General features: G+C 39.7%; 1 protein-coding gene across 3 annotated transcripts in view; it reads right to left on the reverse strand.

The window, feature by feature from the left end:
- The window catches only part of ISY1 (ISY1 splicing factor homolog), a 36,352-nt gene extending 17,131 nt beyond the window's left edge, over positions 1–19,221 (reverse strand). For 2 of the 3 annotated variants that reach the window (XM_073231114.1, XM_073231113.1), the window contains exon 1: positions 18,794–18,947. Coding sequence is in view for 1 of the 3 variants with exons in the window: in XM_073231112.1 (XP_073087213.1) it covers positions 18,794–18,814 (21 nt within the window). In the remaining 2 variants the exon portion in view is untranslated. Of the gene's footprint in view, positions 1–18,793; positions 18,948–19,080 lie in introns of those variants that run through there. The other variant, XM_073231112.1, reaches the window with a different exon arrangement.
- Between the last annotated feature and the right edge of the window lie 15 nt (positions 19,222–19,236).

Genomic DNA, 19,236 nt, shown 5'->3' on the forward strand with positions numbered 1-19,236 from the left:
ACACTAGTCATAATCTATTAGCTCTGTCACCTTAGAGGACTTACACAACTGTTTAGTTTTTGCTGCGAAATTGACATAATAGTATTTACTTTTCTGTTCTCATTTTTTTCCTATGAAATTGGGAAATTCTGCCTTATAGTACTGTCTCCTTTAAGAAAAGGAGACACCACATATAAAGTGCTCAGAAGAGATCTATGTAAGAGTCCTCATGACTATTTCAGAAACAAACGCCATGCTCTGCAGTCAGATCATCGATGTGGCCTTACCCAACTCCCATGCAGTCAGCTGGGCCATGCTAGGGGCTTGCAGGACTTTGTAAGATCTATTAGCCTTTAAGTCACCAGACTTAAGATTTATGCACCTCACTCGACTGGAATCCTATTTTGTATTTTTTCTCCACCCCTACACCCAGCCCAGGTCTGGTGTGGAAGATTTGATGGCTAGATGAGTAAGGGAACAGAGACAACGGTGCTGCCCTGCCTTCTTTTTGTGCCAACAGCCCTCAAGTATATCATGTTTCTTGGCCACCTGTAAATTTTAACAGCATTTTTGTAGTATCGCAACCCTATTACCTCCCAGATTAGTATATCCATAGTTTATGTATCTATCCAACCACAAGCATTAGCTCCATATGACAACTGTAAACTTGCAGCCAGTAGGCTGAATTTGGCCTACTCTGACTTACATTATGTTACAAAAACTGGAAAATCTCACATAAAAATGCTGATATGGGGTCACTGAACCCACATTTCTACAAAGTAACTGTCAGTACAGCTTAAAAGTCCCTGTGTTAGTTAGATCAGTCCATGCTATAAGCTGGGTACAATAATGTAATTCACGTAAGTGGGTGGGGAAAAAAATCACCAAACGTTAAACGACCTTTTCTAGCTGTCTGGTTCAGAAAGCAAGAGAGGCAGTACTTTTGCCTAACAACACTCACATGTCTGTCCCCTTCCACCCAACCCAAGGGCCTCAAATACTGTTCACCAATAAGCATTCATTGGACAGTAGTGTGGCAGGCAGAAAAATGCCTCCCCATCAGATTCCACATCCCAATCCCTGAAACCTGTGGATATATTGCCTAATGTAGCAAAAGGGACTTTGCAGGCATAATTAAGGACCTGGATATGGGGACAATTATCCTGGATTATCCAATGACCCCAATGTCATCACAAGAAGGCTAAGGAGCGAAGCCAGAGTTAGAACTGTGGAAGCAGAGGTTGGCGCGATGTGGCCCTGAGCCAAGAACATGTGGGCATCCTCTAGAAGCTGCAAAAGGCAAGGAAGGATTCTCCCTAAAGCTTCCAGTAGGAAAGCAGCCCTGCTTTTTCCTTTTAGTCCCATAAGACCGATTTCAAACTTCTGACATCCAGAAACATAATACATTTCTATTGTTTTAAGCCATTAAGTTCATGGTAATTTGTTACAGCAGCAGTATGAAACTAATAGATATTGGTACCTGACAGTAGAGTGCTGCTGTAACAAATACCTAAAAATGTAGAAAAGGCTTTGGAATTGGGTAATGGACAGAGGCTGCAAGACTTATGATAGAAAAAACCTAGAACACTTCACGCAGATTGCTGGTAGAAATATGGATGTTAACTCTGCTAGTAAAGACTCAGCAGGAAGTGGAGAGCAAATGGAGAAAATACATAAAAAATACATAGCACACTGCTAACAGAAATATGGACACAAAAAGCATGGCTGGTGGGGGCGGAGCCAAGATGGTGGCGTGAGTAGTGCAGCAGAAATCTCCTCCCAAAACCACATTTATCTATGAAAATATAACAAAGACAACTCTTCCTAAAACAGAGACCAGAGGACACAGGACAACATCCAGACCACATCCACACCTGTGAGAACCAGGCGCCTCGTGAAGGGGGTAAGATAGAAGCCCCAGCCCGACGGGACCCAAGCGCCCCTGCCACCAGCTCCCGGCGGGTGGAGAGGAGTCAGCAGGGAGGGAGAAGGAAGCCAGGACAGCTGAACACCCAGCCCCAGCCATCCAGACCACAGCACAGACACAGTGCATGCATGGGTTCCTGGATACTAGGGAAACAGGGCGGCAGGACAGGTGAGCGGGTGCCTGAAGCTGACACCAGAGAACAAAGAAATGGGAGCGGCCTTTTTTTTTTTTTTCTTCTTCTTCCTTTTTCTTGGCAAGTGCTTTTTGGAAGTCTTAAAGGGACAGGGACCCTAATACTAGGGAAACAGGGAAGCAAGACCAGTGAGCAGGTGCCTGAGACCGGTGCCTGAGGAAAAAGAAAATCGTGCGTTTTTCTTTTTTCTTTTTTTTAAATTATTTATTTAATTTTTTTTTCTTTTGTTGTTGCTGTTGTTGTTTTGGTTTGGAGAGTGCTTTTTGGAAGTCTTAAAGGGGCAGGGCAGGGCAGGACACTTAGTCCTGAGGCAGGGAATCTGGGGCTCTCTGTGCACTCTAACCCCCTAGGCAGCAGGGAGCACAGAGGCCACTTATGGAGTTAAATAGCCTCCTGGCAGCTCCTCCTCCAAAGGGGCTCCACCACTTTGGAGCAGCAGCCCGAGCCAGGACAGTCCCACAGCAACAGCAGAGATAAACACCATAGCAGCCCGGCAGGAAGCACAAGCCCTGTCTATGCACAGCAGCCCAGCACAAGCCACTAGAGGTCGCTATTCTCCCAGGAGAGGAAGGCCACAAACCAACAAGAAGGAAAGCTCTTCAGCCGTCACTCGTACCAGCTCTGCAAACTATCTCTATCACCATGAAAAGGCAAAACTACAGGCAGACAAAGATCACAGAGACAACACCTGAGAAGGAGACAGACCTATCCAGTCTTCCAGAAAAAGAATTCAAAATAACAATCATGAACATGCTGACGGAGATGCAGAGAAAAATACAAGAGCAATGGGATGAGGTCCGGAGAGAGATCACAGATGTCAGGAAGGAGATCACAGAAGTGAAACAAACCCTGAAAGGATTTATAAGCCTTTATAAGAATGGATTTTTAAGAATGGATAAGATGCAAGAGGCCATTGAAGGAATAGAAGCCAGAGAACAGGAACGTATAGAAGCTGACATAGAGAGAGATAAAAGGATCTCCAGGAATGAAACAATACTAAGAGAACTATGTGACCAATCCAAAAGGAACAATATCCGTATTATAGGGGTACCAGATGAAGAAGAGAGAGGAAAAGGGAAAGTCTCCTTGAAGAAATAATTGCTGAAAACTTCCCCCAAATGGGGGAGGAAATAGTCGAACAGACCATGGAAATACACAGAACCCACAACAGAAAGGATCCAAGGAGGACAACACCAAGACACATAATAATTAAAATGGCAAGGATCAAGGACAAGGAAAGACTTTTAAAGGCAGCTAGAGAGAAAAAGGTCACCTATAAAGGAAAACCCATCAGGCTAACATCAGACTTCTCGACAGAAACCCTACAGGCCAGAAGAGAATGGCATGATATACTTAATGCAATGAAACAGAAGGGCCTTGAACCAAGGATACTGTTTCCAGCACAACTATCATTTAAATATGACGGCGGGATTAAACAATTCCCAGACAAACAAAAGCTGAGGGAATTTGCTTCCCACAAACCACCTCTACAGGGCATCTTACAGGGATTCCTCTAGATAGGAGCACTCCTAAAAAGAGCACAGAACAAAACACACAATATATGAAGAATGGAGGAGGAGGAATAAGAAGGGAGAGAAGAAAAGAATCTCCAGACAGTGTATATAACAGCTCAAAAAGCGAGCTAAATTAGGCAGTAAGATACTAAAGAGGCTAACCTTGAACCTTTGGTAACCACGAATCTAAAGCCTGCAATGGCAATAAGAACATATCTCTCAATAGTCACCCTAAATGTAAATGGACTTAATGCACCAATAAAAAGACGCAGAGTAATAGAATGGATAAAAGAGACCCATCTATATGCTGCTTACAAGAAACTCACCTCAAACCCAAAGATATGCACAGACTAAAAGTCAAGGGATGGAAAGACATATTTCAGGCAAACAACAGTGAGAAGAAAGCAGGGGTTGCAGTACTAGTATCAGACAAAATAGACTTCAAAACAAAGAAAGCAAGAGATAAAGAAGGACACTACATAATGATAAAGGGCTCAGTCCAACAAGAGGATATAACCATTCTAAATATATATGCACCCAATACAGGAGCACCAGCATATGTGAAGCAAATACTAACAGAACTAAAGAGGGAAATAGACTGCAATGCATTCATTTTAGGAGACTTCAACATACCACTCACCCCAAAGGATAGATCCACCAGGCAGAAAATAAGTAAGGACACACAGGTACTGAACAACACACTAGAACAGATGGACCTAATAGACATCTATAGAACTCTAAATCCAAAAGCAACAGGATATACATTCTTCTCAAGTGCACATGGAACATTCTCCAGAATAGACCACATACTAGCTCACAAAAGGAGCCTCAGTAAATTCCAAAATATTGAAATTCTACCAACCAATTTTTCAGACCACAAAGGTATAAAACCAGAAATAAACTCTACAAAGAAAACAAAAAGGCTCACAAACACATGGAGACTTAACAACATGCTTCTAAATAATCAATGGATCAATGAACAAATCAAAATAGAGATCAAGGAATATATAGAAACAAATTAGAACAACACAAAGCCCAACTTCTGTGGGACACAGCGAAAGCAGTCTTAAGAGGAAAGTATATAACGATCCAGGCACACTTGAAGAAGGAAGAACAATCCCAAATGAATAGTCTAACATCAAAATTATAGAACCTGGAAAAAGAAGAACAAATGAGGCCTGAAGTCAGCAGAAGGAGGGACATAATAAAGATCAGAGAAGAAATAAACAAAATTGAGAAGAATAGAACAATAGAAAAAATCAACGAAACCAAGAGCTGGTTCTTTGAGAAAATAAACAAAATAGATAAGCCTCTAGCCAAACTTATTAAGAGAAAAAGAGAATCAACACAAATCAACAGAATCAGAAATGAGAATGGAAAAATCACGACAGACTCCACAGAAATACAAAGAATTATTAAAGACTACTATGAAAACCTATATGCCAACAAGCTGGAAAACCTAGAAGAAATGGACAACTTCCTAGAAAAATACAACCTCCAAGACTGACCAAGGAAGAAACATAAAAGTTAAACAAACCAATTATGAGCAAAGAAATTGAATCAGTAATCAAAAAACTACCCAAGAACAAAACCCCGGGGCTGGATGGATTTACCTCAGAATTCTATCAGACACACAGAGAAGACATAATACCCATTCTCCTTAAAGTGTTCCAAAAAATAGAAGAGGAAGGAATACTCCCAAACTCATTCTATGAAGCCAACATCACCCTAATACCAAAACCAGGCAAAGACCCCACCAAAAAAGAAAATTACAGACCCAATATCCCTGATGAATGTAGATGCAAAAATACTCAATAAAATATTAGCAAACAGAATTCAACAGTATATCAAAAGGACCATACACCATGACCAAGTGGGATTCATCCCAGGGATGCAAGGATGGTACAACATTCGAAAATCCATCAACATCATCCACCACATCAACAAAAAGGACAAAAACCACATGATCATCTCCATAGATGCTGAAAAAGCATTTGACAAAATTCAACATCCATTCATGATAAAAACTCTCAGCAAAATGGGCACAGAGGGCAAGTACCTCAACATTATAAAGGCCATATATGATAAACCCACAGCCAACATTATACTGAACAGCGAGAAGCTGAAAGCATTTCCTCTGAGATCAGGAACTAGACAGGGATGCCCACTCTCCCCACTGTTATTTAACATAGTACTAGAGGTCCTAGCCATGGCAATCAGACAAACCAAAGAAATACAAGGAATCCAGATTGGTAAAGAATAAGTTAAACTGTCACTATTTGCAGATGATATGATATTGTACATAAAAAACCCTAAAGACTCCACTCCAAAACTACTAGAACTGATATCGGAATACAGCAAAGTTGCAGGATACAAAATTAACACACAGAAATCTGTGGCTTTCCTATATACTAACAATGAACCAATAGAAAGAGAAATCAGGAAAACAATTCCATTCACAATAGCATCAAAAAGAATAAAATACCTGAGAATAAACCTAACCAAAGAAGTGAAAGACCTATACCCTGAAAACTGTAAGACACTTTTAAGAGAAATTAAAGGGGACACTAACAAATGGAAACTCATCCCATGCTCATGGCTAGGAAGAATTAATATCGTCAAAATGGCCATCCTGCCCAAAGCAATATACAGATTTGATGCAATCCCTATCAAATTACCAACAGCATTCTTCAATGAACTGGAGCAAATAGTTCAAAAATTCATATGGAATCACCAAAAACCCCGAATAGCCAAAGCAATCCTGAGAAAGAAGAATAAAGTGGGGGGGAATCTCACTCCCCAACTTCAAGCTCTACTACAAAGCCATAGTAATCAAGACAATTTGGTACTGGCACAAGAACAGAGCCACAGACCAGTGGAACAGATTAGAGACTCCAGACATTAACCCAAACATATATGGTCAATTAATATACAATAAAGGAGCCATGGACATACAGTGGTGAAATGACAGTCTCTTTGACAGATGGTGCTGGCAAAACTGGACAGCTACATGTAGGAGAATGAAACTGGACCATTGTTTAACCCCATACACAAAAGTAAATTCAAAATGGATCAAAGACCTGAATGTAAGTCATGAAACCATAAAACTCTTAGAAAAAAAAAAGATAGGCAAAAACCTTTTACACATAAACATGAGTGACCTCTTCTTGAACGTATCTCCCCGGGCAAGGAAAACAGCAAAAATGAACAAGTGGGACTATATTAAGCTGAAAAGCTTCTGTACAACAAAAGACACCATCAATAGAACAAAAAAGAACCCTACAGTATGGGAGAATATATTTGTAAATGATAGATCTGATAAAGGCTTGACGTCCAAAATATATAAAAAGAGCTCACACGCCTCAACAAAAAAACAAATAATCCAATTAAAAAATGGGCAGAGGAACTGAACAGACAGTTCTCCAAAAAAGAAATACAGATGGCCAACAGACACATGAAAAGATGCTCCACATCGCTGACTATCAGAGAAATGCAAATTAAAACTACAATGAGATATCACCTCACATCATTAAGGATAGCTGCCATCCAAAAGACAAACAACAACAAATGTTGGCGAGGCTGTGGAGAAAGGGGAACCCTCCTGCACTGCTGGTGGGAATGTAAATTAGTTCAACCATTGCGGAAAGCAGTATGGAGGTTCATCAAAATGCTCAAAACAGACCTACCATTTGACCCAGGAATTCTACTCCTAGGAATTTACCCTAAGAACACAGCAATCATGTTTGAGACAGATGCACCCCTATGTTTATTGCAGCACTATTTACAATAGCCAAGAATTGGAAGCAACCTATATGTCCATCGGTAGATGAATGGATAAAGAAGATGTGGTACATATACACAATGGAATACTACTCAGTTATAAGAGGGAAAATCCAACCATTTGCAGCAACATGGATGGAGCTGGAGGGTATTATGCTCAGTGAAATAAGCCAAGCGGAAAAAGAGAAATACCAAATGATTTCACTCATCTGTGGAGTATAAGAACAAAGGAAAAACTGAAGGAACAAAACAGCAGCGGAATTACAGAACCCAAAAATGGACTAACAGGTGCCAAAGGGAAAGGGACTGGGGAGGATGGGTGGGTAGGGAGGGATAAGGGGGGGGAAGAAGAAAGGGGGTATTATGATTAGCATGCATAATGTGGGGGGTGGGAGAAAGGGAAGGGCTGTGCAACACAGAGAAGCCAAGTAGTGATTCTACATTTTGCTATGCTGATGGACAGTGACTGTAAAGTGGTTTATAGGGGGGACCTGGTATAGGGGAGAGCCTAGTAAACATAATATTCTTCATGTAAGTGTAGATTAAAGATTAAAAAAAAAAGAAAGAAAAGGGGGATTACTCCTTGATAGGATAAAACTAATGGTAAATCAATGATTAACGCATGCTTTAAATATCCTTAATTTTGATCACTTAAAGGGTGTCAGATGATCAGCTATGGAGGTACACTTTTCTGATAATATTCCTTTCTTAAAAAAAAAAAGCAATTCCTGTGTGGTGACTTCCAATGAGTTCTACACAATGGTATAAAGGGCATATCAAAGTGTGGGCAAAGGGTCTGTTTGTGTTTATACAGAAGATCAAAGCCTAATTTGGCTACCCAGAAAATGAACTAAGAGACGATATGAAGAAGAACTTCCAACATCAGCACTCTCTGGAAGATTCATACCAGAAGATGATCATCAAAAATCCTCCACAAAGATCCAGGTGATGCTGCAGTTGTAGCTGCATCCATCCCACCGTTTCCTGGACTTGCCATTGGAATGAAGAAGGAGATATCTAAGCTGGCCTGTGCATACAGTAAAACAACAAATTTGACTGGATCTATACTGTTGGAACTCAACCAAGAATTAGGAGAAGTGCAAGTTGTAGCGCTCCAAAATCTTACGACTACAGACTATCTATGGTTAAAAGAACATATGGGATGTGAACAGTTCCCAGGAATGTGTTGTTTTAATTTGTCTGATTTCTCTCAGACTGTTCAAGTTCAGTTGGACAATATCCATCATATCATAGACAAATTTTCACAAATGCCTAGGGTGCCTAACTGGTTTTCTTGGCTTCACTGGAGATGGCTGGTAATTATAGATCTGCTTTGGTTATGTAACTGTATTCCTATTATGTTAAAGTGTGTGCGCAATTAAGTTAGTAGTTTAAAACCTATACATGCTTAAGTTACTCTACAAGAAGATATGTCAAAGAAATAATCAATCCTCCCATGTTTTCTTCCATCTGCTAACTCTATAGCTTTTCTTCTTCCTTCCTAATTACAACCCTTAAATAGAATTCGTGCCTCATATCGAATTTACCGAGTATCATAATTCCTCCAAGTGGTAAAGATACCTCAAGACAAATGTTGGGCATAGAAGCCACAGGGCATAAATCTGCAAAGTAAAAAGCTAACCTTTTCAAACAATATGGCTTCTCTCTCTTACCAACTTTATATGTCTCTGTATGGCCCCAGAAGATGACTGGTTAGCCAGAGACAGGTAAAATTCCTCAAGGGAGGAACAACCTAAGACAGGCACAGTCGCAGGGCGGCCATCAGGTGAGAAATTGGGCATCAACAGTGGTGAAGCTTAGTACCTCACCCCCCGTTTTGAGAGAAACATTCTGCATCCGTGGATGTTTTAATGCCCTTGTCTAGCTTGGATTAACATAGTCTACAGGCACACACGTGATCATCTACAATTGCTCTCTTACAACACTAAACTATGTTTTCTACCTTTATCTTGCATGTACCTACCACTTCAGCATTTTATTAAAAATAAAAATAATAATAATAAAGGGAGAAATGTGGGATCCACATATAAATCAAGTATAAAAATCAAACGAATATTCATATTTGACCTGATTGTTTATAGTTCATAATGCGTGATCAAAAGTGAAAGTTTCTGTGATGACTGCCCTGTACTGTTCACCATGTAAGAACTTATTCACTATGTAAGAATTTGTTCACCATGTAAGAACGTGTTCGTTATACTTCAGAAGATTGAAGACTGATGAGAATTAGGCTTGAGATGGATTAATGATTGTACATTGAGCATTGACTCCCCTATACAGAATTTTATTGTTAACAACCATTTGATCAATAAATATGAGAGATGCCCTCAAAAAAAAAACAAAAACCATGGCTGGTGAGCATTGAGGATTCCCAAAAAGGTGAATCCATGTACAGTGGTAAAAACTCAGCTGGATCTTGTCCTATAGTTATATGGAAAACACTTATATGAGTATATGTTGAACTTGGATATTTAGCTAAGGAGATTTTCTGGTTTCTTTTTCACACTTAAAGTGTAATGGAAGAGCAAAGAGATAAATCTTGAGTACTGTTAAAAAGGACCTTGAACTTGATGATCTTGGAAATCATCCACACCGCAAAAGATGCTAAAATGAGGTTCACTCAATAGAACTAGAGAGCCCAGATATAACCCCACACATGTATGGCCAATTAATGTATGATAAAGGAGCCATGAATATACAATGGGGAAAGTCAGCCTCTTCAACAGCTGGTGTTGGGAAAACTGGACAGCCATGCACAAGAGAATGAAACTGGATTACTGTCTAACTCCATACACAAAAGTAAACTCAAAATGGATCAAAGACATAAATGTAAGACATGAAACCATAGAACTCTTAGAAGAAAACATAGGCAAAAATCTCTAGAACATAAGCATGAGCAATTTTTTACTGGACACATCTCCTTGGGCAAGGGAAACAAAATAAAAAATGAACAAGTGGGACTACATCAAACTAAAAACTTCTGTATGGCAAAGGACACCTTCAGCAAATCAAAAAGGCACCCTATAGTATGGGAAAATATATTCATAAGTGACTTATCCGATAAGGGGTTAACATCCAAAATACATAAAGAACTCAAAGCCTCAACACCAAAAAACAAATAACTCAATTAAAAAATGGAGGACCTAAACAAATATTTTTTCCAAAGCAGCAATACAGACGGCCAGCATGCCCATGAAAAGGTGCACCACCTTCACTAATCAGGGAAATGCAAATCAAAACCTCAATGAGCGCACAACAGTCAGAATGGCTACTATCCAAAAGTCAGTAACAAATGCTGGCAAGGATATGGAGAAAGGGGAACCCTCCTACACTGTTGGTGGGAATGTAAATTGGTGCAGCCAGTATGGAAAGCGGTATGGAGGTGCCTCAAAAAACTAAAAATAGAAATACCATATGACCCAGTAATTCCACTTCTAGGAATTTACCCAATGAAAAAAAAATCCCTGATTCAAAAAGATATATGCATCCATGTTTATTGCCACATTATATATGATAGCCAAGATACGGAAGCAACCAAAGTGCCCGTCAATAGATGAATGGATTAAGATATGGTACACGTACACAATGGAATATTCAGCCATAAAAAAAGAAATTCTGCCATTTGTGACAACATGGATGGACCTAAAGGGTATTATGCTAAGTGAAATAAGCCAGGCAGAGAAAGACAAATACCATATGATTTCACTTATTTGTGGAATCAAAAACAAAACTAACAAAACAGCAGTAGACACAGACACTGAGAAGTGACTGGTGGTTACCGTGGGGAAGGGGCTGGAGTGGGTGGGGAGAGTGGGAGGGATAAAGGGGCACAAAAATTCTCAATCATATTAGTTGGTCACAGGGATGGTAGTACAGCATAGCGAATATAGCCAGTGATTCTGTAACATCTATGCTGACAGATAGTAACTGCACTAGTGGGGGTGAGGATTTCATACTACAGTAACTGTTGAACCAGTGTTGTATGCTTGAAACCAATATTAAAGTGTTTATCAATGATACTTCAATAAAAAAAATGCTTGAGGGGAAAAAAAGGGAAAGTACATTAAAAAAATAGAGAATAACAAAAAAAATTGGTCAATTCACTGGGAAGTACACTCTGGAGAAAAAAGGGTGTGGTTGGACATTTTCCTAGTGCCTCAAAAGCATCAAAAAATTAGAATTCTACACTGATGGCTTTCTGCTATAAACAAGTGCTTCCCTCCATGAAAAAGAATGGATGACCCCTAGGGAGGAAGCTCAAGCCCAGGGAATATTCTCAGGCCTTGAAACCTAACTGTTTGCCCAGCTGGGTTTCAAGTTTGGCTCAGAACAGCGACCCCTTTTTTTGTTTTCTCCCATTTATTAGAGCAGTGTCTATTATTGGTGTCCTATGCCTACGCACCATTGGCTTTTGGGAGCCAGTAACTTAACATACCCAGATCTCACCCATACCTGGGGATTCAGGGAATTGAGACAGTGAGATTGGGACTTAGGGCACTGATGAGACTTTACTTTGATGAGTTGTGATGGGCCAGTTGGTGATGTCCAGATGAAGTGAATGTTTCACACACAAGGTGGCTGTGAATCTTTAGGGGCCAGGGGCCAGACTGAGGTAAGGAGAGTACTCTGCCAAAGTGGTACCTGTCCTAATCCCCAAGACTCTGGCAAAAGGACACTGTAGATGTGATTATGTCACAGCTTCCCTGGAAACTAATACAGCAGTTGATTCCTTGTCTGAGAGCAAGAAAAAATCAGAATTAGGGGCATTCTGCTCTTAGCAGAAAATGAGGACGTGGCTCTATGTGCATAAAATAATAAAAAATCATTTTTAGAAGGCCATGAGTTCCTAATTTTGCTAAGAAAAGCTAAAAGGATATAAAAAGTCATAAATATGAGTATGAAAGACACTTCTAATTATATAAATGTGAATTACAATTCATCTATGAATTAGTGAATAGAAATGTCCTTATCAGCCAGACAATCCAGAAAATGTATCAATTCTACAAGACCAAAAAGACCTATCAACACCTGTAGCCTAAAGTAAAAAAATTTTGTAACGCAGTCTCTGGGGAAAAGGATCTGAACATTTGAAAGGTATTTTGAAAGATACAGATTAACAGACCCATCATGTACTAAAATGTGCTGAGAAACTGTCTTGAAAAGATTCAACCTCACTTCCTCACTTCCAGCATCTCAGGGTTTGATCACCTTTGGGCTTCTGTGTCCCAACCTAGGGTTAACCAGCCAAAAATATCAGAAACTCCCACACTAATGATCTGAGATGGTATTCTTTTTCTCCTGAGTCTGACTAAGAGGATTAACTCCCAAGAGAAGTATAAACATGGAACATGGTAAATTAAAATCCTTAGTAAAGCTTATTACTGGAACATCACAAAAGTATATGAAAAGGCTTACATTAATAAAACTCTAAACCATTGTTTGTAGTAGGTTTCATATTCCCAATGCCAAATTAAATTTCTAATCAAAGTTCAAATTGTGAACAAATTTGGAATCAAGATCTAAATGCCAAGATTGATCTTCAAAATGTTGCTCAGGTTTAACAAAGTATAAACAGTTTAAAATAGACTATGCCTCCATGCACTGAAGCATTAGACTCTCTCCCCAACTGAGTGGAGCCAATTAGCTGTTACCCTCCCTAAAGGGACCTGGGCTCGCCTCTGGTTTCATACAGAGCTACCTCCTCCACTTCCCAGCTGACCCACTGCTTCACTTGTATCACCATCTGTTGCCTTCCAAAGGTTCCAGAGTTAGTGGCCATACATTAAAGGTGTCCCCGAACAGATTCAACCAGGCCTATTTAGACTTGCCAAACATACTGAAAGGTATTCCTCTCGTGGCATGCAAAGAATCTGGTGACACTGTAGGAAGAGCTTAAATAAAATAAGAGATACCATTTATTGTTCTACTGAGTGCTAGGGCCTTTACAATGTCTCATGCATTCCATCAGTTATCCTGAAAGACAGGGCTTTTGTTAATAAAATAAAGAGATACCATTTATTGTTCTACTGAGTGCTAGGGCCTTTACAATGTCTCATGCATTCCATCAGTTATCCTGAAAGACAGGGCTTTTGTTTTTTTACTTAAAAATGAGGAAGCTAGAGCTTAGAGCTACTGGCTGTTTTAAATCTAAGCCAACAACAGACTTAGATCTGAGATTCCAGTCCACAGTCCATATTGTTTCCATGATGCTATGCAGCCATAAAGATGAATAAGGCCCCGCTGCAAAAACCAAAGGGTTTTGGAGGCAAGGGTACAGGAGTACCAACGGATCTTGTGGGAGACAGTGCAAGGCTACTTGGCCAGATTTCAGATGTCACACACATTAATTCCTGGGACCTCTTACTCCTGGCTTGCCTTTTTAAGGATTTGAGTTCTTTCACTAATTGCTCATCATGACTGAAGTACTAACATAGATGTAGACATTTATCATCCATGGCTGCCAAGCCATTTGGTGCAAGGCTGATGGGAGACTTTATAATGGATGGAAAGGACAAATCATCTGAACCTACGGACAATGCTTAGTATCATCAAAAGTAAAGCAATCTGATGCAACAGGAAGTGCACAGCACCCCGTGAAAGATCTTACCTAAAAGAAAAAAAAACACTAAAATATAATCAAGGGTCTAAATCTGAAAACTGCTCTGCAGAAACTCTGGGAGATAAGATCATGTGAAACAATAATAGAGGGATACAACCAAACGACAGGTCATCGGGAATGCAGTATTTTTTTCCAAGATAGGGAACTGTCTCAGACTTAAGATTCAAGACATGCTATGTATACAGAGCATTTGGATCTTGATTCAAATAAACCAGTTAGAAAAAAGTATTCTTGCATCGACTGAAGAAAATTAAAGACTGAGTTTTTCATGCTACTGAAGAATTTTGAATCTTGTCAAATATTAATATTGCAGTTGTTTTAAAAACACGAGTGAAATTATATGAAGGTAGAGATTTGCTTTAAAACCTCAAAAAGTGGGGAGACACGCTAAAATTGGTTGTTGAAGGTGGCTAAGCATTGTATTATAGACTTCACTTAAGACTTTTCATAATGAAAAATATTTTTAGAAGTTAAAATGAAATCAAATGGAAAATGTCCTCTCCATACATTACCATTTTGAAAATACTCGTTCCAACAAGACAGTTTTTGGTTGACCTGATTCAGCAACCTTGTTAGTGAAGCAATTTTGTAGAAAGTTGACGTAAACTTGGCAGCTGGAAGAATTGTGATCTAATTCCAAAAACTGGCATGAAAATCACTGGAGTGAATAGACTCTTCCACTTGCCAGCAGTCAGCAAACATTGGCAAGTCAACACCTGTAAGCTCTTGCTTCTGTTCAGGTGTACTATTTGCAAATAGGAATAAAAAATCTGCCTCTGAAATTTTGTTTTCAGAAGAGAGGGTCTGTGACTGCAAGCTCTGACCTCTGCCCTATCTGTTCAGGCTCACTGAACTACCCAGATAGTTTGGTGGCAACTACCACCCAGTATATTAGACAAGCAAATGGGTCAACCCCAGAGATGAGTGTTGCTTCACCTGTTAGACCATGTCATTTGCACAAATATAGCTTTTGACTTTACCAAATTAAAAATAGCACCTGGAAGCACGGAATGCAATCCCATCCCTCTAAGAGGGCCTAAATCAGCCAGGAATCTTCTCGTCTTAACCAATTCATCCAGGTCCAAGCCATTCTCTATTAGAAGGTTCCTGAAAGCTCCAATGATCATATAAAGCTGCCTCATAAACAGCAGGTACGTCAGGCAAGCATCAAGTACTAAGAAACACCCAGTTCATGTGCCCAGCCCGAGTCTCCGGCCCAATCCAGGGAGTATATAGTAGAGGTAGAACGACAGGCTCCCCATCTCCTTTTGGGAACTGCTCTCCCTTCCACCCCACAGGTGCCCACTTTAAGCAGAGGCCTCACTGTGATTACCTTGCTCCAATGGCTACCGTTATTGAGGGCACAAGAGGGTAAGCTGACTGCAACTAACACTTAAACCACACCTAAGGGAAGAGCATGGTTACCCTGTGAAGGTAAAGCCATGAGATGGGATGATTACAAGTGCAGCCATGCTTATTATGAAAGAAGTCCACCTCAATGAAGTAGAAAACTCTTGAGAAGTCACCAAATTACCTGTCTGCCACCAAACTATTTTTACTCAAGCCTGGTCACTTAGCAATACTGTGTGTGGGAACCAAGAGTAGTCAGGTTCTAAGCCCTGGTTCATGGGTCATACTGCAACATAATGAAAAATGCAAGGCTGAAAGCTGAGAAACACAACAGCAGGGAGAAGAGAACTGGGAACTACCAGAACTGAAATGTACCCACTACTCAATGGAGTTGCCTCGGTCTCCTCAAGCCCATTAAGGAAAGCACATTTAAGTTACAGAACAGAACATCAGTGCAAAATAGACCAAGTCAGCTATTTTTAAGAAACCACTATCTGCTTCTTGCTATCAGATACACATATGCTGCCTGCCTTAGGATAAGGGCTTAATATGACAGCTTGCTATCAAAACATTTACTAAAGTATCATAAATAGCAGTTTACTTTCTTGACAAGGTATGTAGTGGGGATTGATACAGATAGATGTGAAGCAGTAATATTTAAAGAATGTGCTTTCAATTCTAAGGCAAGCAAAAAGGATTACACATAAACCACTGTAATTAAGAGCATAAGCACTGGACCCATCTGTTCTCAAACTCCAACTGTACCACTGGGGCTGTAACCCAGGTTACCTAACCCAGTAGTCTACAACCAGTGGCACCCTAGAATCACCTCGAAGCTTATAAAATGCTGATGCTTAAGACCCACCCTGACAGTCAAGCTAAATGCTCACATCTCAGATTTCAGTAAACGATGTTACTAACCCCTACTTCACAAGACTGTCAGGGTTCATGCTTTTCAACTGCTAAAGCAGTTTGCTTTTCATAGCAAGCACTGAAGGGTCACAACAGTAGCCCCTAATACTTCGGGTGGCATACAGCAAACAAGTAGTGTTTATTCAAAGAACTTACAATTTTTACCAGTCTTTAAATAATGGAGTTAAGTTTAACTTGGACTGTCTCAACAAATACTAATATTACATATATTAAGGCCACCAGGGAATTAGGAGACAGGAAAGACAAGTATACACTAGTAACTTTGACGGAACAAAAATCTCAGGGTTTTGTCTCTGGCACTTTATCCAAGTAGACAAGGTTACAAATGCACCTGTCCTAGACAGCATAAGCTAATGTTTTCTGGAAAAGCCAACCTTCCCAAAGCCCTCTGCCACTGATAAAGGCAAAGTGCGGTTTTGTGCACATTGCTGGGCAACCACTGCACTAGACTTCTGAAATGCAGAATGCACACAGGTGCCTCAGATGTAACCGTGTCACTAGCTCCATCACTGTACCTTTGGTTGTAATACAGCCTATCAGTTCTGTGGGGAGGAAAGGAATCCTTACCTACTGTAGAGAGGGAGGAATCTGTTTTGCTCAACCAGTGGAATTATATTCAACGTTCCTATCAATTGTGTAACAAGTTTATGAACTCAAAGCAACATCCACAGAAAGGATCATAAATACTCAGTCTTAAGTGAAAAGATACAGGGGACCAAGTGACATGCTAAATTTCAAGGGAAATGCCTATCACAATGGAAAAATGACTGCCTTAGAATAATCAAGTTCTGTATAAACAGTAAAACTGACGTAATGCAACATTACATATTCTTAGAATATTCTTGCAAAAATGAGTTCAAGCTGAACCTTGAAGCCTCTAGACCAGGAAACACATACAATGACACGAAGATTCTAAAAAAATCAATAAATATAAGACATTCAAGAAATTAGTCCCTTCAAAAAAATCAAGGTTATGAGGAAATGGAACTGTTAGATTGGTAGAGATTAAAGATTATCAATAAAATGCAATTTATTAACCCTGGGTGGACGTTGGATTGAAAAACCTAGCTATGGAAAACTTTGATACAACTGGGTCATTTGAACATTGTATTAGGTTATCAGATGGCACTAGGGAAATATCAAAGTATGGAAATGGAATTGTGATCCTGAGAATGTCTGTTCTTACAAGAAACATGCCAGAACATTCAGGGGTGAAGTTCAAACCTCAATTTTTCTTTCAGGTGGCTCAGCAACAAGTATTTGCTGTTAAATCTGAATGGAAAATATATGTATGTGATCACTGTACTGCTTTTATTATATTATTCAAATAAGTTTAGGTAAGAACTCCACCTGATGCACTCATTTAAGGCACCAAAGAAGCTTTGAGAGGCTGAGAAACAACTATTCTAGAAGCTGGCAAAAAAGGCACCAAAAAGCAGGGACACGAAGGAAGACAAGCTTTATCCATTAGTGCGAAATTCCCTGTAGTGCGTCCACCTCTCCACCCCCTTAACACTGTTTCAAGAGATGCCCTTCACCTTTTGTCTAGCTTGCAGGGATGGGAATCTCAGAGAAACACAGGGAATTGGTTTCTTCTTAGTCTGTATCTCTCCTGTAAGAATTCAAGAACACACATTTCCCAGAAGTGAAGTTGCCTACCCCCAAACTTCACTTTGACAAAACCATTCATGTTACTAAGCTTACTGTTACTCTCTGAAGTGAAATGCTCATTGGCTCCTAGTTTGATTTCCCTGTAAAGCACAAATTTTCACACACTTGCTCAGTAGAGTTAAAAAAAAAAATGCTATCTTACAAAAGAACACCTTGTGATCTGCTGTGACGAGGTACTTAATAATTATGTTATCAGAGGGTCCTGAGACAAAAGGGTGCTAGGTACTATAAAAGAATGGTTGTGTGAGGCAAGCAGTTCTAAACCTCCTATTTGCTGTTTGGTTTTCCTCCTAGAAACCAGACATATGGGGGAGACATAACCCCATGTGCACCACCCCCACTATCCCAGAATTTAGTTACATTTAACAGTGATGCCTTTGAAAATAGGTCTTCCCTTATGCTATTTCATATTTGTGGTACAACCTAAAATTACCAAGATATTTAATTTGCTTAACATCTGAGAGACACCATTTGCTCGATAAAAATATCAAATGAAAAAGAAACACGTAAGCTTGTATTCACAAGGAAATGAATCTACATCATGACTTCACCTTCTTGCCTGCTTCAGACTATTAATTGGACGAAGTTAGAACTGGCATAGCACAGACCTTAACACTCCAGGGATACATCATCAAAAGCAGACCAGACTCTACCTGGAGGATGAAAAAGTCACAATAGATCCAAAGTGGAAAGTCACATGGCATTGTGGAGGGGGAAAAATGGACTAGTCGGGAAAGCATGTTGTTACTGTATTTAGTTTACTGGACACACAAAAAAGAACAGAGAGCTTAGGCTTGGAAGGATACCTGTCTAGTCTCTAAATACATCCTTCAAGCAAATTAAGCTTCTACTAACTCATCTACAGAGATGAATTCATCAACATGACTTCTGAAGTCATCTCAACACTCCATCCGATCCTAGGGGAAAAAACAAGAAATACAACATTTCAGATCCTTGTGAAGCCCAGGGCAAACATGGTATGCTCAAACACAGCAATGGTATTAAAACTATAATGGTAATGAACACAGTACATTATAATAGATTAGAAAGAATTAAATGTCTTGTGCCCCTGCAAAACTGAGAATAAAGTTACCTAAAGACTATGCTTCCTTGGAATAGTTTCCACTGCTGAAGACATGACTGAGTCAGTGTTAAAAGAAAAGTCCAAACTGTCAGCTTTCGGTCCTCCACATTCCCCTCTTTAATATGGCGTTTTGCACTATATACATTCATGAAAATTTGAAACAAA

The sequence above is a fragment of the Manis javanica genome, chromosome 3 (genome assembly GCF_040802235.1).
Source record: "Manis javanica isolate MJ-LG chromosome 3, MJ_LKY, whole genome shotgun sequence".
Classification (NCBI taxonomy): Eukaryota; Metazoa; Chordata; class Mammalia; order Pholidota; family Manidae; genus Manis; species Manis javanica.